This window comes from Engraulis encrasicolus, chromosome 23 (genome assembly GCF_034702125.1).
Source record: "Engraulis encrasicolus isolate BLACKSEA-1 chromosome 23, IST_EnEncr_1.0, whole genome shotgun sequence".
Classification (NCBI taxonomy): Eukaryota; Metazoa; Chordata; class Actinopteri; order Clupeiformes; family Engraulidae; genus Engraulis; species Engraulis encrasicolus.
In genome coordinates, this window is record NC_085879.1 from 17983221 (window position 1) to 18007865 (window position 24645).

Sequence of the window (24645 nt, forward strand, 5' to 3'; positions counted from 1 at the left end):
TCTCCATCCCTTTATGTTAAATAATTGATCACACACACACACACACACACACACACACACACACACACACACACACACACACACACACACACACACACACACACACACACACACACACACACACACACACACACACACACACACACACAGAAACTCCTAATGCTGTAATGAAGTCATCAGGGCTTCAACACATAACAAAGCCTATAGCTGCTGCACATGTATAGCACAAAGCAATGCAAGCGACTACCCCATCATCATCTGTTACCTACGCCATCCTATGCTATGCTTTGAGCTAAGGCCTAGAGGGGAAAAAAACAATCCCATTAACACACACACACACACACACACACACACACACACACACACACACACACACACACACACACACACACACACACACACACACACACACACACACACACACACACACACACACACACACACACACACACACACAGTTTTACCTCTTACATCTGTGCCCTCTGCATCACCCTCAACCTCACCGCTAATCAATTGCTCGGAATCGCCCCACCAGACTCCCCCGGGATGGTGTGTCTGTGTGTGTGTGTGTATGTGTGTGTGTGTTGTATATATGGTGTGTTTCTGCTTTGTGTGTGAAATCATAAAATGGTGGTTGTATGTAAGTCGATATTGTGTGCAAATGTGTGTGTCTTTCCTTGTGTGTGTGTGTATGCACGTACAGCATGTGTGTGAATGATGGGATTAAAGAGGTTACCATCTTTAATGTGTCATTCTTGTGTGTGTGTGTGTGTGTGTGTGTGTGTGTGTGTGTGTGTGTGTGTGTGTGTGTGTGTGTGTGTGTGTGTGTGTGTGTGTGTGTGTGTGTGTGTGTGTGTGTGTGTCGGGTGAGGGGCTATATGGCAGTGCCATACTGTACATTAAAGTCCCCTTTGATCCTGCGCCACCGCTCTGAAACATAGAACAAAGGCACACGCATAGGGTATAGCCCTAATTAGTGTGTGTGTGTGTGTGTGTGTGTGTGTGTGTGTGTGTGTGTGTGTGTGTGTGTGTGTGTGTGTGTGTGTGTGTGTGTGTGTGTGTGTGTGTGTGTGTGTGTGTAGGGGGGTGATCACAAAGTCGCACCCCCATTTATGTTGCTTTATATGGGTGAATTATTTCGTAGGGTAGAATCCCTACCCACCACCCCCACCGTCACCAACACCATAGTCTTTCCATTTAAAGACGGGAGCATAATGAGAAAAGCAGGGTGGAGGAGATATTTTCATGAAGACCCCTGACACTCTTCTTTTTCTTCTTCTTCTCTGTCTCTTGTTTTTTCTTTTTTTTGCTTTTTGCTTTTTTGCTCGGAAGCGAAGGAGCCTTGTCCTTTTAAGAGGGGAAGATCAAGAGAACACATGTTGGGTGTGATTACAGTGATGGGGTAGACTGACACTTTGTGGTGTTCTATGAGAGAGAGAGAGAGAGAGAGAGAGAGAGAGAGAGAGAGAGAGAGAGAGAGAGAGAGAGAGAGAGAGAGATGGGGTAATGGATGATGATAAAGGGTGAAAGACAAAATGGAAGATGGGAAAACAGGAGAGAAAGAGAAGAGGATGAAAGATAGAATGGCAGAGTGAGTGACAGTTGGATGAAAGATGGACAAGGGTGAGAGAGAGAGAGAGAGAGAGAGAGAGAGAGAGACAGAGACAGAGAGAGAGAGAGAGAGAAGAAGATGGAAGGATGAACCAGAGGGATAGAGAGAGAGAGAGAGAGAGAGAGAGAGAGAGAGAGAGAGATGGAGAGGACACAATCAAAAGCGGCTTGCCAATCAAATCAGATCCAAGTATGAGATGAAGCATGATCAGAGGCCTTGGAGCTCTTTCATTCCGCCGACATACGTTATCAGTACCACAGCACTCCCCCCTTAAAGCCCATCTCCCAACACAGGTCAAATTAAGGTCAAGATTGAGGAACACTAAGGTCAAATTGAGGTCGCGGTGATGGGGTGGTTAGCGTTTCTTTGTAACGGCAAGGGCACGTGAAGGTCGTGAATTCATTATTGTCTCCTGTCAACCATCGCTCTTAACAGCCTCACATCAAAAGAATGGCTTTGATCTCTTGTGCGTTTTTTTTTCCAGAACTGTACTTACGAGAGCTTCTCTTGTGTGTGTGTGTGCGTATGTGTGTGCGTGTGCGTGTGTGTGTGTGTGTTTTCGTTTTCAAGCAGACTTGAAGTTCACCTTTGACCTCTCCCTACCCGGCAAGAGGGGATCCAGAAAAAGCCCCAACTCTCGAAAGGTGACGTCTCAAACTGACCTCATTACTTGACTTTGAAAGTGTCTTTCAAATGATTTGTGCTTATTTTTTATACTACGCTGTAATGATCTGCAAGATGACACATGTAGACCTGCATTTAAAACCTAACAGCAAAGAATATATCAAAGAATTATATTTTATCCTCATTTGTTGACTGAATGAATTTCAATGAATGAATTGGAGCAAGAATGGGTACACATTTTGTTCTGTATTTTGTCTTTAAAATATAAAGATAGTTATATAATATGGTTAGTTTATGCATTGAAATGTGTTTTATTGTTTTGTTTGGTTGGTTATTAGATTGAGGTGATGCATGATTACCAAGAGAATCGTAGCTGTCTGTCTTACCGTGGCGAGGGAGACGACAGCCCAGATATGCTGAAGAGGTGAGGTGACAGGATAACTGCACAGTCATTGAATTCATTATATATCAGTCATTACATTTTGACATTTTGTGTTACGTACATTACATTTATGTGTGTTTGTATGTGTGTTGGAATAGACATGTGATGAGAGAGCTGATTGAGACGGAGAGGATCTATGTGGAAGAGCTGCTGGCTGTGTTACTGGTGAGAAATGATGTTTTCTTGTGTCCATGTATGAAGACTGAAACGCACCGTGTGTTGTGGATTGGAATTATATATTGTAATTGTAATAATTAAATGAAATCTCCATGCATTATTAAATTGCATATGTGTGATGTATCAAGAGGATAATACAGTACGTATTGTATGCCATGTAAACCCACTTTATTTGGGCATCTCTTCTTAAGTCTTTTTTTTTAGTGCGAGCTCCAGACTTTCTGATTTTGTATTATGCCATGTAAATGGCCATTACTTTCCTGACCTTTGATTACAGTACTGATGGATGTTCAGACTATAATCTTGAGTAGTTATTATGTTGGGTATTACTGTGATGAAGATGTATCAGTGGTTAAAACTGTCTGGATCCTCCACACTACCATTTTTGATGTGCTCGAATTTGATGTGTTAGTGTGGACGGGAGGTGTAAGCGGATACATTATTATGCGTTTTCATGTGTATCCTCACACTAATGTGGACGGGGTCTGTGATGCTGCTCAGGGTTACAGAGCGGAGATGGACAACCCCTCCATGTCCCTCCTCCTGCCTCCCAGCCTCCGCAACAAGAGGGACGTCCTGTTTGGAAACATGCCCGACATCTACAACTTCCACAGCAGGTAAGAGAGGAGGGTCAATGGGTAACGCTTTAGAATAAGGTTCTTCTAATAAGCATTTATAGTCACTAGTAAGCAGGTAGTAATACCCTTACAAGTGTCCAATAACATGCTTATTAACTTGTTAACATAATAAGCTGCTTATTATGTGTTTATAGTGGTTTATTTTATAAGGTCTTATTATTTACATCGGTACACATATCCATCTTGATATGCTGACTAATACTAGATATGGAGGCGTCACGAAAAAAAAATAATCAAGATGGCTGCCATGTATACCGATTTTCATGCTTTTACTGAAATTAAGTTACTCATCAGATGTTAATAACGTTAATAAGCATATTAACAAAGTTAATAAGCATGTTATTGGGCACTTGTAAGGGTATTACTAGCTGCTTACTAGTGACTATAAATGCTTATTAGAAGAACCTTATTCTAAAGCGTTACCGTTCAATGACATCTTTGTTGGGGCTCAGACGTTAGGTGGTACAACCACAGCTAATGCCCATGAATTAATCAGTAATTGGTCATTAATGTGCTGTAATTAATATGCTTTTTATATAATTCACTATAAACAAAAACAAAAATGTATCCATACAGCAGTGGCATTAGCTGTGGTTTCACCACCCTGACGCGTGCTACTACTAAAACCTCATTCCCCCAGGTACGCTATCCCTAGCAAGGACATTGCACAGCATCAAAGAGCCTGTTGGGTGATTGCCTAAATGAACACGTCTGTTGCGTTCGTCTTGGTCCCCGAGGAGGGCAAAGTAACTAAATTGGAAGCAATCATGTCTATTTTCTTCCTTTAATGACATTAAATGGCATTGGGTCAGTCAACTTAGGATTGGATTAAGTCATTGGCAGCAGTGTGTGTGTGTGTGTGTGTGTGTGTGTGTGTGTGTGTGTGTGTGTGTGTGTGTGTGTGTGTGTGTGTGTGTGTGTGTGTGTGTGTGTGTGTGTGTGTGTGTGTGTGTGTGTGTGTGTGTGTGTTTGTGTGTGCGCGTATGCGTGCATGTACGCGTACGTGTGGGAGTATATGCGCATGAGTGTGCGTGTGTGTGTAAGTGTGTGCATGTGTGTATGTGTGTATGTGTGTGTATGTGTGTACGTGTGCAAGTGGGTGTGTGTAAGTGTGTGTGTGTGTGTGTGTGTGTACGTACGTGTGTGTGTGTGTGTGTGTACGTGTGTGCATGCGTGTGTGTAGGTGCGCACGGCATGCGTATGTGTGCATGCGTGCTTGTGTGAGTATTGCAGCTAATGCTGATCCTTTCTCTGCAGGATGTTTCTGCAGGATCTGGAGAGCTGTCTGGAGACTCCCGAGGCGGTGGGGGCCTGCTTTCTGGAGCGGGTGAGCAACTACAACTTCCCTCTGGGCGTCTGTGTACGTGCTTGGGTGTGTGCCGTGCGTGCATGCATATGTGCATATGAGCTTTTTTCCCCCCCTACAAACTATGATTCAAGCGAAAGGGAGTTTTTCCTCACCCTCTCCTCTCTTTCTCACCTTTTAAATCCACCTCTAACAATTATGTTATTTTTTTCTCATTTGTTAAGCACTTTGAGTTGCATCCCTTGTATGATACAGTGCTATACAAATACAATTATTATTATTATTATAAAAAATGTCCATTATTATACAGTATACCCACCTGTGTGTATGTGTAAAAACATGCTAGACTGTGTGCACCATGCGTTTGTGCATATGTGCGTGTTTGCCTATGTGTATGCGTGTGTGCGTATGTGTGTGTGGATATGCGTGTGTGTCTGTCCTGTATTTGCCATTCATGTATATATCCATCTGTGTATGTGTGCTTGCAGAAGGAGCATTTCCAAGTCTATGAGCGCTACTGTCAGAACAAGCCCCGTTCGGACTCTGTGTGGAGACAGTTCTCCGATTGCGCCTTCTTTCAGGTCAGTCGCTTATACTTAGTAATAGTTACAGTAATTTTGTTTATATCACCTTGAGGGAAGTGTGTTGTGTGGTCTTTCATAGCCTTTAGTGTATGTTTTCATACTCATTCACAGCCATTGATTGAGTATTTTTGTATCTTGATTCGCAAAACACTCCTCTTATAGCACATTCCACTCACAGCTAGATACTGTAGATGCACATACAGTATTCCCACGTCTGTATTCCTATTTTAGTTTCTCTTTGTTGAAAGTCTTGCTTTGCTCTCTCTCTCTCTCTCTCTCTCTCTCTCTCTCTCTCTCTCTCTCTCTCTCTCTCTATCTATCTCTATCTCTCTCTCTCCCTGTGTGTCTGTGTGTGCGTGTCTGCCTGTGTGTGTGTGTGCGTGTGTGTGTGTGTGTGCGTGCGTGTGTGTGTGTGTGTGTGTGTGTGTGTGTGTGTGTGTGTGTGTGTGTGTGTGTGTCTTATATGTTTGTGTTTCTTTTACCAGGAGTGCCAGAGGAAACTAGAGCACAAACTGGGTCTGGACTCCTACCTGCTGAAGCCAGTGCAGCGCCTCACCAAGTACCAGCTGCTGCTCAAGGTCAGCAATAATAGTACAAATACTACTTGGTAATACATTACAACATGATCATTGCCATTCCGGTAACAGCAAATGTATGATGGAGGCCATGTTTTAACAGAATAAGTCATCCTCCAAAGTGAGAAGAAGAGTCACTGGAGCATCTCAGATGTGCAGTTTGCGTTTTGTAACGTTTCAACATTACCATCCCTCCTTGGCTATAAATAAAATACAAAAAGATTAAAAATATATATATATATAATCACATCTGACTTGCTCTAGTGACCCTCCTCCTCACTTAGAACTCATCCTCTCTGTGACACATAGTGAAGAACAGGAGCGCTGAGGATACCTTACTGTTATGCTACTCTTACCTGCTGCCAGTGCAGTGACTCACCAAGCAAATTAAGGTCAACAATGCCATGACTACTGCAGTATACTATGCAGATGCCAGATCAAAAATACCTCCTCTCTGAAGAAGCAAAGGCAGGCGACGGCTTTAAAAGAGACTTCAGTGACAAAGTCAGTGTTGTGTGCTTGACATGCGTTCAAAACACCTCGGCAGGTTCAAAGCCGTCATCATGACAACCCTATCCAGCTCCACGCACTACTGCACTACAGGCTGTGATCACACACACGCTCGCACGCACACACACACACACACACATGCGCACAAACAGACACACAAACACACACACACACACACTCATGCGCACATACTTCTGTACACACACACACACACACACACACACACACACACACACACACACACACACACACACACACAGGAACACAGGAACACACGCACACACACACACGCACACACACACACGCACTCTGTGATCACAGCCAAAGCGCATCATGAATAAAATCCTGTCGAACTGGTTAGTTGGAGTGCACAGCAGCAACCAGAGCTCACTCTTCTACTCCACCAGAGGTGACTGACTTTGATGGATGCTGAGAATCAGCATGCCAACGTGCTAACACATTAAAGGATGTTTTTGTTTGGTATGAACAGTTGCCGTTAAGAAGGGAGGGAAAAATACCATGCTGCAGCGAACGACGGTGTATTTTTTTCAGCCATTTATTCCCGTGTGTGAAGACGAAGTTTCACGAAACGCACAGTTGTAAAACTTTTTCAGAGGTGTCTTGAAGTGAGATAGAGATGCTTCAGTTACCCCGTACTGCGAGACGCTTTGCTGTCAAGTGACACAAACAGTGCAGCTTCACAGCAGGAGACGTGCTGAACGTGGTCGCTAAAGCACATATACCTCACTCCAACACAGTAAGTTTGGTGTGGAAAGCGGTGGGGACAAATTGTCCAGGGTTAATCTTTTCACATTATTTTTTATATCATATTTGTTATAAAGTGGTGGGGACACTTGAAGAGCATGTCAGAAGTGGTATGGACATGTCCCGATCACCCACCCCATAAACTAGGCCCATGCCTCACTCTGAAGCACAGTGGTGCGTATTAAAACTCTACTGAGCATGAAGGGGATATGACCTTGATGAGCGAGCAAGACAAGAACACATAAATCCAGGGGCCTGGGTCCGAGTCTGACATGAGATCGTTTGATTCCCAATCCTTCCCTATTTCCCAGTTATTTCTTGTCCTATCCAAACAGAGGCATAAAAGCCCCCCAGAAACAAGAAAAAGAATATGGGGGGGAATTATATTGTATTTACATTAGACTTACCAGACACTTAATCCAGAGCGACTTGCCATAGAGGACATAATCAGTAATATACAATATGTGGGTGAAGATACAGAGTACACAACACATGAATAGCTAATTCTCCTTCATTGATTGCTGAAATGCCTTCCCTTTTGACTACACAAGGAAGTACGCATCTCTTTATCGTAAAACTGTATTGTACATCTTTTGAATTATTATGCATCTTTTGAACCACACAACTTCTCCAGAGGAGATTGAACTCCTATCAGAATAGCTTTTCTGGTTGGTGTTGGTTGTTTCGTGTTGAGTTGAAAAAATTGTCATTGACAAAAAAAGAACAGCTCTGCTGATGGCGAATAGCCACCCCTTCTCATATATTACCTACTATCACATCGCGCTTACATCATCACGCATCGGAATCGGTAAGGGGTTGCTAGGCAACAATGTCACAGGCTTCCTGTGTGTGGCGTTAAGTCAATTACACGGTGCGTAGAGGGGTGATAACATGTTTAGGGCCACCTGTCACTATCAGTTCCACATATTTAGAGGTGACATTATGTTTGATGTCAACATCACCAGGGTGGAATCTACCACCGTGCTTCTCAGGCCGTAATAGTTACCTGCATGTTCCCTCGCTCTGAGGTCTACAGAATACTATAACCTGAGAATTGTGAGCACATGTTTTAAAAGTCCTTGTAGTTTCCATATACCGGTAGGCGGCTTGCTTGTAGGTCACCTAATGTTTTGTCATCATGTTGATTTATTTTAAGCCAGGGACAAGCTGCACTCAGCTTTATATGCAAAGCCGCAACATTTTGTGTACATTTCATCACGTCATATTACATCCCGCATTGCTCTACATGTGGACATTAACATACTTGGATGAGAACAGAGTCAGCAACAAAATTATGTCAGGCTAAGCAAATAAGATAAATTCTGTCTGATATGTTGATTTTGTAAAAGCCTGGGACACGCTGCACTCAACCAAAGTCATTAGTGCCGTTTCAGGATGAAGTGATCTGATCTCTGGTGGCATAGTGCAACTCAGCAGTAACGGTGCCCAGTGGCTTGCTGTGTGTTTGCAAGAGCTTCTGAACTGCAGGATCAGTGGGATCAGTGTATGTGATATAATATAATATAATCTCTCTCTCTCTCTCTCTCTCTCTCTCTCTCTCTCTCTCTCTCTCTCTCTCTCTCTCTCTCTCTCTCTCTCTCTCTCTCTCTCCCAGTACAATGAAGGATCAGTAATTGTTGCATAATATTAATATTTGTGTGTGTGTCTTTGTGTGCGTGTGTGTGTGTGTGTGTGTGTGTGTGTGTGTGTGTGTGTGTGTGTGTGTGTGTGTGTGTGTGTGTGTGTGTGTGTGTGTGTGTGTGTGTGTGTGTGTGTGTGTCGGTGTGTGTGTCGGTGTGTGTCGGTGTGTGTGTCGGTGTGTATCCATATCTAATCCCAGGAGCTGTTGAAGTACAGTGCAGGGTCGCAGTACACGGCTGAGCTGCAGGGGGCACTAGACGCCATGCTGGACCTGCTGAAGGCCGTCAACGACTCCATGCACCAGATCGCAATAACAGGATACGAGGTCAGGGGCGGTCTAGTGTTTTCTACTTTCAAAACGCTACTCCTAAGTGTATAGGGCAGGGGTTCCCAACCTTTTTCAACTTGGGGCCCACTCGGAATTGTCAAAAATGTTCGGGGCCCACCTCTGACCCAATTAAGAATAAAACTCAAATAAATCAACAGTAGCACACACCAAAATATGATTATTATTTTTAGAAAATGATTTCAAGGCCCACTTGGAATACCTTCCCCGGCCCATAGGTTGGGAACCACAGGTATAGGGTTATGAATACTGTATGTAGTACACTGTATGTGGTAGGTAATGGTAGAAATCATGCGCAGAACCGGTAAATCTGCCATAATGTCTACTCCTGTTAATAAGGACCTGGTATCCATGGGCCACACAGACAGACATTACTGTACTTACCTTTCTACATATAATCTGTAGATCATTATCTTTGCGTAAATGTTTTTTTGTCAAGTGTTTGTCAAGCAACATCGACTGCATTCAATTAACATAGTGTAGGGTAGAGTGTAATAAGAAGCACATGCAACCCATAAAAGGGGTGAGGGGTCCCAATTATGTCCTCTTCAATATCAAAACCTATTTTCTGCCCTTGATTGATGGAGTTGCATTCATTGCTATCAAGGGTGCACGCCTCAACCAAAATTGATTCTGAAAGTCAAATGGAAGACTATTTCCACTATCCCTCATACATATTGCATCCTGTACCATATGTAGTGGTAATAAACACAAAGATTGTCAATATGGTAACCAAGATTGAGCATATTATGACCCACCAAAGTGGGATCAATTCCTGTCTCCTAAATGGGCATGACTTTCCTATGAACTCCTTTAATTCTGAACCATATGATGACATCTTAGAACCTTATGTCATATTGATTCCAGAAGAAACTACTCATGAACCTTCCTTAACCCATTGATGCCTGATGTTGCGTTGCGCAACATTGGCCCTGGAGCCTGGAGCTGCATTACGCAACATTCAGGCTCATGAGATTTGAGACAACTTTATTAAAAATCTCTGTTTGTTTGAGATGAATCAACACATTCTCATGAAAGATAAGGGTGGTGTTTAAATGCAACTTAGTGAGTATTTGTTTGTGCTTCAGAAGCTGAGATATTTATGTTTTTGTAGGCTGAGGGCAGCCTTTCTTAAAAAGGGTTCAGGCATTCAGCACCCTTTTTTGCAGGTGCCTTAGGCGTCAATGGGTTAATAATTTTGAAATAGATTTTCAAATTGAAATGAACCGTGTCTTCCATACCAATCATCTCAAACAAACAGCAGTGTAACTTTGCTTTGCTGTGCCGTTGCTCCTCCCGTCCACCAGGGGGACCTGTCGGCGCTGGGCCGCGTGCTGATGCAGGGCTCGTTCAGCGTGTGGATCAGCCACAAGAAGGGCCCGTCCCGCATGAAGGAGCTGGCGCGCTTCAAGCCCATGCAGCGCCACCTCTTCCTGCACGAGCGCGCGCTGCTCTTCTGCAAGCGGAGAGAGGAGCACGGAGACGGGGGCGATAAGACCCCCTCCTACAGCTTCAAACACTGCCTCAAGGTGTGTGTGTGTGTGTGTGTGTGTGTGTGTGTGTGTGTGTGTGTGTGTGTGTGTGTGTGTGTGTGTGTGTGTGTGTGTGTGTGTGTGTGTGCGTGCGTATGTGTGTGTGTGTGTGTGTGCGTGTGTGTCTATCCATCTATGTATGCATTTGTGCTCCAAGGATACCACTTGAGGTGTGAGGCCAACAGCCATAGAGACTGATGACAGACAGGCAGCAGGAGTTCACATCTTTACATGCAAAGACTCAGCTGCCACTTCAAGCAAAGGAGAAGTCTGTCAATGAAGGGCCTACTTATGTTATATGGCTGCCCACCCACACACATGCATTGCACAATATTGTAAAAGAGACCTGATTTATTTAAGAAAGATAGAAAGAGAGAGGGAGTAATCTGATAGGGCTCCCTCTCTCAATACATTACAATGTGATGGGGGCCCAATTCGTCCTACCTGTCTGTCTGTCTTGCCTGTCTGTCTGTCTTTCTTGTCTGTTGGTGCCTTCTACAGCTGTCTCAAGGTAGAAGTGGTGTGAAATGGCTCCCTCTGCTGGGCTGTGTGCTCTACAGGGCCTCCTACACACTCTGTGTGTGTGTGTGTGCACGTGTGTGTGTGTGTGTGTGTGTGTGTGTGTGTGTGTGTGTGTGTGTGTGTGTGTGTGTGTGTGTGTGTGTGTGTGTGTGTGTGTGTGTGTGTGCGCGTGTGCGTGTGCGTGTGCGTGTGTGTGTGTGTGTGTGTGTGTGTGCGTGCGTGCGCGCACGCGTGTAGGTGTGTTTGCGTGTGTGTGGTGTTATGGGAGGCCATGTCACACCACCTACTGTTAGCATTTCATCTCCTGTCAAGTGGCAGCTTAGGAGGGTGGGTGGGTAGAAGCCACTCAAGGTGTGTGTGTGTGTGTGTGTGTGTGTGTGTGTGTGTGTGTGTGTGTGTGTGTGTGTGTGTGTGTGTGTGCGTGCCTGCGTGTGTGTGTGCGTGTGTGCGCACATTAGTATCTGTGTGTATTCATATGTGACATCTGGAGTTGCTATGAACTGACAGGTGATTAGTTTCGTGTTCGTTTTTGGAACCCCCCAGTGTGTGTGCCTGCGCGTGCACATGCATAAGTGATTGATTTGTTTATGTTTATGCTTGTGTTTGTTTATGTGTGTGTTTTTTACCTTGACGGATGAGTGCAGTGGAGAGAGAGAGAGAGAGAGAGAGAGAGAGAGAGAGAGAGAGAGAGCGAGAGAGAGAGAGAGCGAGAGAGAGAGAGAGAGAGAGAGAGAGAGGGAGAGAGAGAGAGAGAGAGAGAGAGAGAGCCTGAAGCAGAGAGAGAGAGAGAGAGAGAGAGAGAGAGAGAGAGCGTGCATCCCGCCTTACGTATGAGCTACAATACCAGAAGTGAGCAAGTGCTGGAAGTATCTGAGGCAGCAAGAAAGTCTAGCAGCACATGTAGTAATATGCGAGTGCGTGCATGCGTGAGTGCGTGCGTGCGTGTGTGTGTGTGTCATTGTGTGTGCTCATAAATGTGTTTTTGCGTTGACAGATGAGTGCAGTTGGCATCACAGAGAATGTGAAGGGAGACGTGAAGAAGTTTGAGATCTGGTACAGCGGGAGAGAGGAGGTCTACCTGGTGCAGGTATGGGAGACAGTGCATGAAAAAACTGAAAGAAAAGTCTGCGACACCAAGCTCCCGTTGCTCTTTTTTTAATGTGACGTTTCGGTATTTTTGCTGGTCCTGCACCCAATCTTTTTGAGACGGATGTGCATGTTTTTCTCTCTTTAACTACTGGGAGACAGTACAGCCAAACATCTTCTAATAGAGTAAGATAACCCAAACCCTGCCTACCCAATGCAAAGGAGTGTGCTCAAGTTCGGTCTCCTAAGAGGGCGTTGTCTTCTCTTTCTGTGGCGTTTGGTGACGCCTTGCACAAGATGTGCGCTACCACCATCTACAGTGCTAAGGGAACTCCATTTATTCTCAACCTAAAGACTCCAAAGGTCTCCTAAAGGGGCGTTCACCTGACGTCACATTGATCCAGGAAACGTATGGGCTTGATGTATCTTACTGTATTAGAAGATGTTTGGTACAGCTTTGCTTCAGCATTGTCATTGGCTGGTGAAATAAAAATAAAAAAACTGGTTGATTTATTTCCTCATTTATATCATTATATATTTGTGGGTTTAAGTCAAGATCCAAGGGACAACGTGAATGCTAAAGTTACATTCCGTTTTAATACTAATTTCTATATTGCTGTGTAATGTTTTCTCAAGAGAGTTTTTTTTTTAAGATTTTGGTAAAAGGGACTTTGGAAATACAGTAAATTAAAACATTTTCTCAGCCTCTTTAATCCCTTTCCTTTGCTTTCTCTGTTCTTCCTTCCTAGGCACCAACAGTAGAAATTAAGCTAGCATGGCTGAACGAGATCAGAAGGATCCTCACCAACCAGCAGAAGATTCTCAGAGGTATTTAATTCTATCACGCCAATGGCAAGATACATAGTCTGTTCTGTGTAGCTTCATAACACACACCGTTCTGCCAGTGGAGCACTGTAATAGTTGTTGAAAATAATTAACTGCCATAGTACTATACTGTACATTACACGGGGCATTGAGTAATACATTACGATGGTTGTGAATTTTGTTTGGCTCATCTCCCATCATTTCCCTCATAGAGGAACTTTCTCTTGCCCATCGTACTCCAGAGCACATCCAGTTATCCCCACCCCTGTGTGATAGGTGAGTACACACACACACACACACACACACACACACACACACACACACACACACACACACACACACACACACACACACACACACACACACACACACACACACACACACACACACACACACACACACACACACACACACACACACACACACACACACACACACACACACACACACACACGAAACGTTATATCTACTTACTATCCTACTGTCCTTAAATGTCCTACATATCCTTCTGCCTCTCTACAGCTGCTTATTTTCTCTAACCGTAGTTGCTACTATGCATACTGTGTGTGCTGCGTCTTTTGTAATGTCACTCCTTGTTGTTTTTTTACTGTACTTTTTACTGTATGTTAGCAGCTAGCTTTGTTATGCTGTATAACAACCCTATCCATCCTCATCAGGCCTCTTAACCAATAAGCCACTAACTCCTCCAGCCATCTCTCCATCCCATCCTCCACTCCTACAGTGCATCATCCCAACTTGTCAATTTCTGACTATCTTTGACCAGACTGCAGTTTTTGACATCTAAGGTATGCCCTTGGAGTCAAAAAGTGACATGTGCCTCAAAGGTGTCCCCTTGTGGCGGCATAACTTCACTGACGGTTAGGGTTAGGGAAAGGTCTAGGTTTAGGTCACCTTAGGTATGCCCTCAACGTCAAAAAATGTTGCCTGGTCAACGGTAGTTAGATATTTGCGAGTTGGGATGAGACTGTGTTGTCCACATTGTAGTCCAGTTCCAGATGTACAGTCAGTAGTCCATGGAAATCAGTGGTTCTCTGACCGTTAAAAGAGTTACCATTATTCATGAGCAACTGGACTTGCGGTTGATGGAACTCTTTTGACTAACGCAACCTGGATGAATGGGAATCTTTGGAAATGCTTCATTTTGACATGGCCTGTCTAAGGATATGAAACAGTCATTAGAATGACATGACACATGTGAGAAATATTAATTATTAATAATTAATAATTAATTATAATAATTATGAAAACCTTATGTAGACCATGTCAAATAAATTTCGTCAAATAAATCTTCACTGTCATGGGCCTCTGACAGTCTGCAGACCTTCAGAGATGCTGTCATGTGATCACGAAGGGTACACTGAAAAACATTGCAGCCAGTTAACCGTAAAAATGTAAGTTGCCCTGCTGCCTTAAGTTTGTAAATTAGCTCAACTTGAGAAAGCCTCAAGTCTCAAGTTTAGTGAATTTACAAACTTAAGGCAGCAGGGCAACTGACTTTTTACGTTTAACTGGCTTGGTATGTCCTACAGTATAGTGAAATCGAAGATGGTGGACAGACAGAGGCAATAGATGTTTTTCTACATAGGGGACTGCCAACTGGTCTTGCTCCTTTTAAAGGTATCATAGACATCAACAACAATAAGTTGTCATTCTCTGCTTCTCTACCATCTTTGGTATAATGGACTCAAAGGGGGGAGAAACTCACTGTTTGAGGAGTCTGTACGAGGAGTAGGGGTGGGCGATATGGCCAAAAATGTATACCTCGGTATAATTTTAGTCACGGTATATATCACGGTATATATCACGGTATTGTACATTTGTTTAAAATTGAAGCATTGCAAAATGACCAAAAAAACCCACATTTTTTTTTACCTTTGCATTTGATTTTTGGAAATGACACAATGTCCTTTCATATATGTGTGAATTCTTGCCATTACATTTTTTAAAAACAAGCAAAAACTAGCCTATGTAAAATGCATTTTGCAATGCAATGCTACGCTACCCAATAGAACACTGTCAATTTCACCAAGTGTCGAAGGGGTTAAACTACGGTAGAGGGGGAAAGGGGAGGGGTGTCAAACTGAACACATTGAGAGTAAATACAACTGAACGTGGATTGTATTACTACGTCGTTCATTGCACCTTTTTTCTATTTCTGGAGTTGTTTAGGCTATGGTAATTTTGAAATGTGTGCTTGCATCTGTGATTATGCCAAGCACAATGGTTGAAGCTGTCATTGTTAAATTTAAGAAAAACGAACTTTCACATGAGGCAGTTAGCAATGCATTGCAGAACTAATGCATTTGAATGGCAATGGCAGCTTTCACTGCACCAGCGGTTAGCGTGCTAACGTTAGCGAAATCGCTAATGCCACATTTTAAACAGTGAACAGTCATTTTAGTTGCTAACACCCAGTCAGATATCATGAATGATATTATCTCAACTGGAAACAGTAACATACAGCTGTTACGGCTGGCGCAATGTGTTAAATGTAAGGCAACCAATGTTAGCACATTAAGCACATTTATTTTGTCACCAGTATAGACATGAATGACTTGGGCTGTTAGCTAGTTAGCTTGCATTTCGTGCCCAGTAAATTGTGGAGTCCAGAATCGAAATGTGTTGCCATCACATACCATTTCAAACAATAGTTCACTACACTAACCATACATTTTACACTTGAAGCTTATTCAAAGGAAATGATTGTGCTGTTTCTCTACAACCACATTGCTACAACTTGAGGCAGTCAGTCGGGTGGATGTTCAAAACGTTGTCTATACTGCCATCTGCAGGATGCAATGCGCTATATCACGGTAGAACGGTATGGCCAAAATCCATACCTTGGTGGAAAAAATACCTTTTACGATAGTATACCGTCCATACCGCACACCCCTAACGAGGAGTTTGTCATTCAGTTTGTGTGTGTGTGTGTGTGTGTGTGTGTGTGTGTGTGTGTGTGTGTGTGTGTGTGTGTGTGTTGGGGTGGGGTGGCGGGGCATCAACCTGGGCAGGTGTAGAAGGGGAAGGGACTCATCCACTAACTCAGGGTCTGAATCTATTACAGAAGGCCAAAGGAATACTCCACTTCTTTAAAGGCCATACGCTCATTTCCCAACTCCCTAGATTGTTTTGCAAAAATAATTGAACTAGAGTCTAATTACGCACTGTATGTGGTGTATGCTAAGCATGCAGCTCAAGCAAAAGTTTTCAATATGTTAAAGACATGATAAAGCACTCTACGTATCACCAACATGACAAATTAGGATCAATTCAGGTCTCCTAAATGGGTGTACCTTTCCTATGAACTCCATTCATTTTGAGCCCCCACTAGGAGCATGGCAGCCATATGATGGCAGCTTACAACATATTGATTCCGGAAGCAACCGCTTCTTTCTTATCAATCGTCTCTGGCTGAAGCACCGCTACCAGATCTGTAGATATGCCATCTGGAGAATGGTTAGAAGAGATTCAAATACAAGCCACAACTGTCTTACCGGTAAGGAAGTTGGAAAATTGAGCTCACTTCACCACAGAAAACGTTCACACTCCTTTCCAAAGTCTGAGCACATGTGGTCTGTTACTGTAGAGACAGGCCCAACCAGACTGTCATTACAACCACCATCATGCATTCCATGAAGATCATGTTGACGAGGTCGATGATGATGATGATGATGATGACTTTCACGATGATTGAGATAAATAAAATGAGATCAATAACGAAACAGATGTTTGATGGAACAGATCGATATGAGGAAGGGGTGACTGGCTACGTTGCTGTGGCCCTTTGCCTTCTTTGCCCCACCCTTCTCCCCTTCCCTCCTCCCTCCTCCCTCCTCGTACCTCGTCCTTCCCCTCCCCCCACCCCACCCCCCTCCCTGCAGGGCTCTGCGCTCAGGTGGCCCGGGCCTGAAGGGCTACCTGCCGCGGCTGGACCTTGTGTCTCTGTCGGCGGGCGCCTGCGTCTGCCTGCGCTCCCGGAGCCCAGCGCACCTCTCCCAGCGCCAGTGACGCACGCTAGCCGCTCAGGGGGTAACACAAGACAAAACTAATACATTGAAAAAAAAAGAAACTAAAAAAAAGAACGAAAGATAGAAACACAACATGTCCGCCTGCTCCTCTGTCATATACCATGTGTTGGCGGCGTGCTGTTCTAGCTACTCGGAAAAATGACGCAAAACGAAAAAGGGGTGTTAGTCTGGTGAACTAGTCCGTTTGTGCTACACTTGACTTTGTGTATGGACAGAGGGTCTGGCTAGACTCTGAAGCTTTTATCGAGTTGATAATTGAATGTGGGGAAATGTGGAATTAGCCTAGCATTAGCAGCACACTTCAATTCAAATGTAGCATGTAGTTGGTGGTTCCACTGTTTGATTTGGTAAAATTTGATCTGTGAAGCTGCGTCAATAGAATCTTATACAATAAAACAAACAAAGCGAGTCCAGGCCCGCTGTACAAAATGGAATAACGTACAAAGTACTAGTTTACCACGGTGGTGGTGGGGACGTTTCAAAAGGTTAAGAACCGCACCGCTATGTTTGTGCCTCGTGCTCGCCAATTGTGATGTCACAATCGAAAGCTCTGTGGCTGCTTCCATTCACAGCAACTCTCTTTTTCCCATCTGTGTTCTAAGTCCTAACCCATTCAAGTCACAATCATCCTTTCATAACACTTCCCCCCTTTCTTCCCTCTCCAGTCATGCAGTAATACGGTACTGTACATGGTGTGCTGCAGAGTAACAGAACATGCTTTGCACCCCATCCCCTCTGTTTTTTGGCGTCTGTTTGCATCATGTGCAGACCCAACAGCAACAACACAATAAGCAAACACACCAGACAGCCATTGATGTGCAAAAAAAGATCCAGACCAGACATCGTCGTCACCAGCAGCTTCTGTCTGATGCGTTTGACTTCCTTCCCTCATGGCTCCATGGCTGGCTGTTCCCTCCATCCCCACTGTGGCTGCTGGCAGCTGAAAAACAGGCTTCTGAGATGGGGCTGGCCTTTTTGAGATCTGTGCTTTTACTGTACTGGTCGAGCCCCTTGTTTGTCACCCGAACTCTTGCACTCTTTGTCTGTTATGCCAGCAGAACAAGATGGACACTTAGTGTGTGAGAGTTAAACCTTGTGTCCATCTCCAATGCATCTGTCTTTTTGTGCAAAGCCTCATTTTTCTAACATCGGAAGATAAATAAGATTCCAGCCCATTCTCACAATCTCAAATAATGGCTGAGATTTTTCATTGAGGTGGATTGTAGTGAAGAGGAGTAGTTGCCCCACCGGGACTCCGCCAGAGCCGCAGTTCGGTACCCCAGAAGGTCTGGGTTCGAGTCCCAATGGGGCAACTCTGCTCCCCTTCACTTCAAGGATATATTTGGGATCACAGGATCGTCGTACATCAAGACCAGATCTTTTCGTTTATGGTTTATCATCATATCTTGGTTTTCTCAAGCATGACTCAAGCTCAAGAATTCAGAGTTTGTCTTCATTGTCCTGGGCAGCTGTGATATCTCTGAGATGGGGGTCACGTTCCACTTGAGTGTGTGGGTGTGGGTGGGTGTCAAGTATCAGCGTGTGTACGCATACTATTCGTAGGCCTGGATTGAGGTGGTGATATTGATATACTGTAAAACATTGCAAGTTAGTTAAACTTAAGAAGGTAAGTTGCGCTGCTGTTTTAACCCCTTAGCGCAGCACCTATGTTATAACCTTACTGTCACCAAAATTGTAATATATATGTCTTAATCTGTTACTTAAGGCTCTCGGCACTGTCATAGCAATGTTGTTATGATGTAGTTGAGTATTTTCAGCAAATAGTGAATAGGCTCGCCGGCGACCCCATCTGCAGTAAGAGGCTACATTTGTAAGTTACTGTAACTCAACTCGAGGCTGAAGTCAACTCAAGGCTTTCTTAAGTTGAGTAAACTTACAAACTTAAGGTAGCAGGGAAACTAACTTTTTTATGTTTAAGTGGCTGCAATGTTTTACAGTGTATGTGATGTAAGATTGGGGTTTGAATGATGAACGTGTATGTGTACATGTCTATCTTGCATCTACTAAGGCCATCTTAAAAGAGGTTGAAACTACATTTGGTCTTCTTCTCTTTTCATCCTCAGCAAGCAGCAGCGGGCGTCAGTGAGCTCTGAGGACACCGAGTCCGGACGCAGCAGCCCCGACCCGCTCTGCTTGTCCCCTCAGCATCAGCGCAATCGACGGAGTGAGTCTTAACACGCATGCATGCAGACACACTCACAAACACACACAAATACACACACGCGTGCGCGCGTGTACACGCATACACACACACACACACACACACACACACACACACACACACACACACACACACACACACACACACACACACACACACACACACACACACACACACACACACACACACACACACACACACACACACACACACACATGACACACACAAGCACAAATGCACACATGCAATAGCTGGTCTGCTTGAGCATTAGTGCAACAAGTGTAGTGATTCACACACACACACACACACACACACACACACACACACACACACACACACACACACACACACACACACACACACACACACACAGCAATGATCATTTAATCCCTTTATTACCGCCGAGAGTAATACCCAGCCACTCAAACTGACTCATTCTGGCTGGCAGTCTTTCTTTTCTGCTGCCTTTCAGTTTTAAATCAGATATCTTCCTCGAGCACTTATGCAAGCTGAATTGAGGGCTTACAGTGTGTGGTATTTCAGTCCTTACGAATTGGAAACGTGGGGAGACAAAATTTCTGTGCTTTCCCGTAAGTGGCAGTAAATAAATGCTGCTATTTGCCTAAAAAAGTGCTGTTGAAATGCAGTGTTATATAACGGTAGTACAAACGTCCTGATACTAGAGGCCAAAAGTGAGAAATGCCGGTACCCTGTACTGGTGAGCAGTGATGGGCAAAATGAATTAATTAGTTACGTACATTCCAGTGCCATATATTCCAAATGCCCTTGTTTTACATGTCAAATTCAACCAGCCAATCGCCTGGTTGAATTGGACAGGTAAAACCAAGTCATTTGGAGTATGTGACACTGGATTGTAACTAATTAATTCATTTTTGCCCATCACTGTTAGTGAGTAACCGACCACTGAAAGCACAGCGGAAATCCCAAAATGAGTTTGCGTCTGTTTGTCTCTCCATCTATCTGTCTGTCTGTGTTTGTCGTTGTGTGTGTGTGTGTGTGTGTGTGTGTGTGTGTGTGTGTGTGTGTGTGTGTGTGTGTGTGTGTGTGTGTGTGTGTGTGTGTGTGTGTGTGTGTGTGTGTGTGTGTGTGTGTGTCTCTGTGTGCTGGTGCATCAGGCTGGCCTGGAGCTCCCCACTCGGTGGACATCTGTGAGGGCCTGGAGGACTGGAGTGGAGGCCACCGACTCCTGCCCCTCTCCGACACAGAGGAGGAGGACACCACACACCTGGTCAGAGCCTCAAACACATCACTAACACCACGTTCACATGTGTTTGGCCAGACGAGGCCTAATGGTTAAGGAGATGAGCTGTAGATCAGAGGGTTGCAGGATCGAATCCCTCCCACCCACCACTTCCTACATCACTCGGGGGCTGAGGTGCTCTGAAGCAAGGCACCTAATCCCACACTGCTCCGGGGACTGTAACCAATACCCTGTACTTATGTTTAGGACGTTACAGGCCCTCAACCCTACATAGAGCCCCTTTAATAGTTACAGCCCCGTAGCCTATTTGCGCCGATGAGCCCGCCGGAGGGCCCGTTCACCCATTGCTGAAAAGATTCAACTACATCATAACAATGTAGCTATGACATAACCGAGAGCCTTAAGAAAATTAAGACTTGGGTTATTACAATTTTGCTGACAGGTTATAACTCTGTGCAAAGGGTTAGCATAAACACAGAGGCCCCCGTCCACCTGATCACACAGTGAACCACAACACTGAACAAAACTTTTACAGACCCCACAACCACTACACCATTAACTTGGTCTGCCCTGCAAACTCAAATTAGCACTGTAGCAAAGGGCAGTAGAGTTACCCCGCCGGGACTTGAACCCAGGTCTGCTGGGGTCCCAAAATAGATTAGCATGTTAAAAGAATTACAGCCCCTAAACCCATATCACTAATGAAATACTTACAGCCCCTTAACCAAAACCCAGAGTAGCAGAGGGACACTAATCACTTGGTCAGATGGTAAATCTATTTCAACAAAGCTAAATTGATCTACTTTTTGGAAATACTGAGTATTGTTTTAGAAAGTAACAGTAGTAATTTTTTTTGTCTGTTACTGTGTGTTGTATCAGTAGAAACAGAGAAATTAAAAATAAAGTAGTCTCTTTGCGCAGATGGGCCCACCGGCCAACCAGTTTGTTGAAAATAATAGAAGAGTGTTACTCGGATTCAATGTTGTCCTTGTAAAGTGTGAATAGATGGAGATAGAAGCTTGCAACCTTGTTCTCAATTATTCAGTTTTTTTAAGCAGCTGTGACATTTTCTGTCCTTGCCAAAAAATGCAAGTATATTTCATTGCGTATGTCAACGTGAGTGTGTTTATGCTTTTATGTTCCTTGCTTGCTAGACTCCGGGCAGGTACAAAACGAGGGCCGACTGTCCTAAAAATGGATCCCACGACCTGAACATCAAGTGTGGGGACATCATCCAGCTACAGAGGGAGGACAGCGAGGGCATTTGGTAAGTTGCTGTTGCTAATGTCTACGTTGCACTGCAAGAAATCGTCAGCAAAGTATTTTCTATCATGGAGATTATGTGTTCGCAGGCCCAAGTTTATATATGTTTATAGTTTATAACTGATAAGTTATCGCATGATAGCTCCTATAACTTCTAATATGGCTTCCAGCTTTTAACAAGGAAATGCCATTAAAGTTTTTTTTATAGCATAATTCCTGGTATTGGCCTGCTGACTATTAGTTTGATAGTTTGTTTGAAAGCAGGATTTGTATTTGTATGTATTGTTTGTATTGCCTCATGACTGATGAAAATGTTGTCCTTGCATTCAGTAGAAATGTAATGCATTGCAATGAATTGTAGAATCGGACTGAATCGATTTGAATCCCATTGTTACCTCCTGAATCGTAATCGAATTGAATCGTAAGGGCAGTACCAATGCACAGCACTAGTAGTAGTAGTGTCTAGTCTAGTGTACTGTATGTTCAGGCTTGAGCGCTAATGCATTTGTAATGGATACAATAGTGTCTAGTGTATGTTGTTCAGGCTTGTGAAGAACTTGAGTCGTGGACAGGAGGGCCACGTCCAGGCATCACTGCTACAGCGAGTCCTCTTGGGCAGCGGCAGGGGACACTCCTCCATACAGCTGGCTGGTGAGAAGCACACACACACACACACACACACACTCACACACACACGCATACACACACACACACACACACACACACACCCACACCCACACCCACACACACACACACACACACACACACACACACACACACACTCACACACACACGCATACACACACTTATATCGTTCTTTCCAGAGTATTCTGAGCAATTGATCTCTCGTTTTGTCCACTCCACAGACCCGGCGACTAGGAAAACGAGGAAGCTCAGTTCGCCATAGGAATATCACAACTCCATCTCCAGCTGATGCTGCTACAGAGGAGGAGGACCATCATGCGTTCATGGACCATGATCTACTACGAGAGCCTGTGCTGTCCCAGGCTGCAGAGGCGGGGGCCAATGTGGTTCCGTAGACTCTGGGGAGGACGCACGGTATCAAATAAACATCAAGCCTGACCTCCCAGAATTCAACATGGATTTCTGTGAGATCACTTTGGAGCATCAATATGTCACACATACCCACGTTCCACCACAATCTCCCTTGAATTCTGCACTTGAGTTTTGAGTGTGAACTGGCAATGTGGTGGTCATTTTCATGGAATATGTGATGTTATATTGACGCATTGATGAGTCACACGTTTTCTACCACAGCAAAAAAAGAAACAAACAAACGATAAACAGAAATGAAATGTTGTTTGGGAACGCTCTGATCAGGTAATCCCTTGGTGTACATCTTCCAGAAGAAGCCAGCCTTGTTTTCCTGACGCAAATATTCTGTGTGCCGACAGTGTGGAAACATTTTTTGTCTGGCATCCGAGCAGAAAAGTTATGGACTCATGGAAGCAGATTAGTCCATCCACACCAACAACAAAGTGTTCATTGGCGACTTGGGAAAACTTGTGCAGATTTGTTCCCGTCTATGCACTGTTGATGCTGTGTGTGACGCAGCAGTGATCCTGTGGGCTTGGAGCGTGAACACTGAGCACCAAAGAGGCTGGAGCAGAAGAGGATGACTACCCTTCTTGCTGGTTCAGTACTGGTGAGGAGGGAGATGCAATACTTCAGGACCTATAATGGAGATGACATTTTTCTGGAGCAGACACCAGGCAGACTCTCTTTTGGATAAAAGGTGAATTATCTTCAAGCTTCTGCAATTTACGTTCTCCAAATCGAAATCTAGCGAGGCATACTTCTTGGCTGTTGGCCAGTGAGGGGTTATTGATTGCACATGCTCCACCTAGACCAAAGGGTGTGAGTAGCAATAGGTAGTTACATCTTAGCTCTTTTAATGTCCATGGCTTGGATAAATAACCTGACGTACGCCATACGGCTGCGTTTTGCCAAACAGCACACAAGGGCATTCTGATCTCCTCATTCAACCAACCGTGGCACGTGAAAGTCAGAATCATTTCTGAATGAATGAGCCAATCAGGATGGCCGGGTGGGATTTTCCATAGATGGGTGGCGTTTGTGGCTCTTTTACCACGCTTCTACTCAGAGCGTTCTCAGCTGTGTCACGGGTCGAGTTCAATGTGAGTGGCTGATGTGCAACGTCATTAAAGATGACGGACAGATTGTTCATCCAATCATGTGCAAGGATTTTCCGAAAAGGAGACTTTCGGACCTAGTCAGGTCACTGAATGGATAAGTCTGCATAGACGTTTCAGACTCTTGTCTCATGGGCGTGCAGATTAACTGAGACACACTTTTCTGTTGTTTGCCTTCTCTCTCGCTCTCTCTCTCTCTCTCTCTCTCTCTCTCTGGTGTAATGAGGTCACGTTTTCATCTTTCACCCATAGTCAGACGATTATGAGTAACGATTATGCCACAGAACACCCAATTCAAAGTTCTGTACATCACTCCCACTTGGTTGGCATAAGGGTTATGCTCAAGGACATTATTTGCCCCTGCTAACAAGGTGGAAACCCTTGTTTCAGCTTGTTCTCCTCTTCTTGTCTCGTCTCTTCTCCAAAGCAGCTCTACAAACCCTCCTCGTAACTGTGTCCACCATCTTCTCTGGCCCAGCACTCCCTCCTTAACCTCCTTCCCTCCAGAACTGGCCTATAGACTTTTACAAAGAAGAGGCTTAATTGTACTGTAATATATAATTTATTATA

The 24645-nt window shown here is 44.3% G+C and overlaps 1 protein-coding gene across 1 annotated transcript in view; it reads left to right on the forward strand.

The window, feature by feature from the left end:
* mcf2a (MCF.2 cell line derived transforming sequence a) overlaps window positions 1-23417 on the forward strand; it is a 70598-nt gene extending 47181 nt beyond the window's left edge. The window contains exons 14-30 of the mRNA XM_063190689.1: window positions 2186-2256; window positions 2575-2660; window positions 2777-2843; window positions 3357-3472; window positions 4751-4820; window positions 5288-5380; window positions 5869-5961; window positions 9074-9199; window positions 10528-10749; window positions 12269-12361; window positions 13110-13188; window positions 13398-13461; window positions 19319-19419; window positions 20553-20665; window positions 21793-21905; window positions 22446-22552; window positions 22768-23417. Of these exons, the coding sequence (XP_063046759.1) occupies window positions 2186-2256; window positions 2575-2660; window positions 2777-2843; window positions 3357-3472; window positions 4751-4820; window positions 5288-5380; window positions 5869-5961; window positions 9074-9199; window positions 10528-10749; window positions 12269-12361; window positions 13110-13188; window positions 13398-13461; window positions 19319-19419; window positions 20553-20665; window positions 21793-21905; window positions 22446-22552; window positions 22768-22808 (1655 nt within the window). The 3' untranslated portion in view covers window positions 22809-23417. The remainder of the gene's footprint in view (window positions 1-2185; window positions 2257-2574; window positions 2661-2776; window positions 2844-3356; window positions 3473-4750; window positions 4821-5287; window positions 5381-5868; window positions 5962-9073; window positions 9200-10527; window positions 10750-12268; window positions 12362-13109; window positions 13189-13397; window positions 13462-19318; window positions 19420-20552; window positions 20666-21792; window positions 21906-22445; window positions 22553-22767) is intronic.
* Window positions 23418-24645: the final 1228 nt, after the last annotated feature.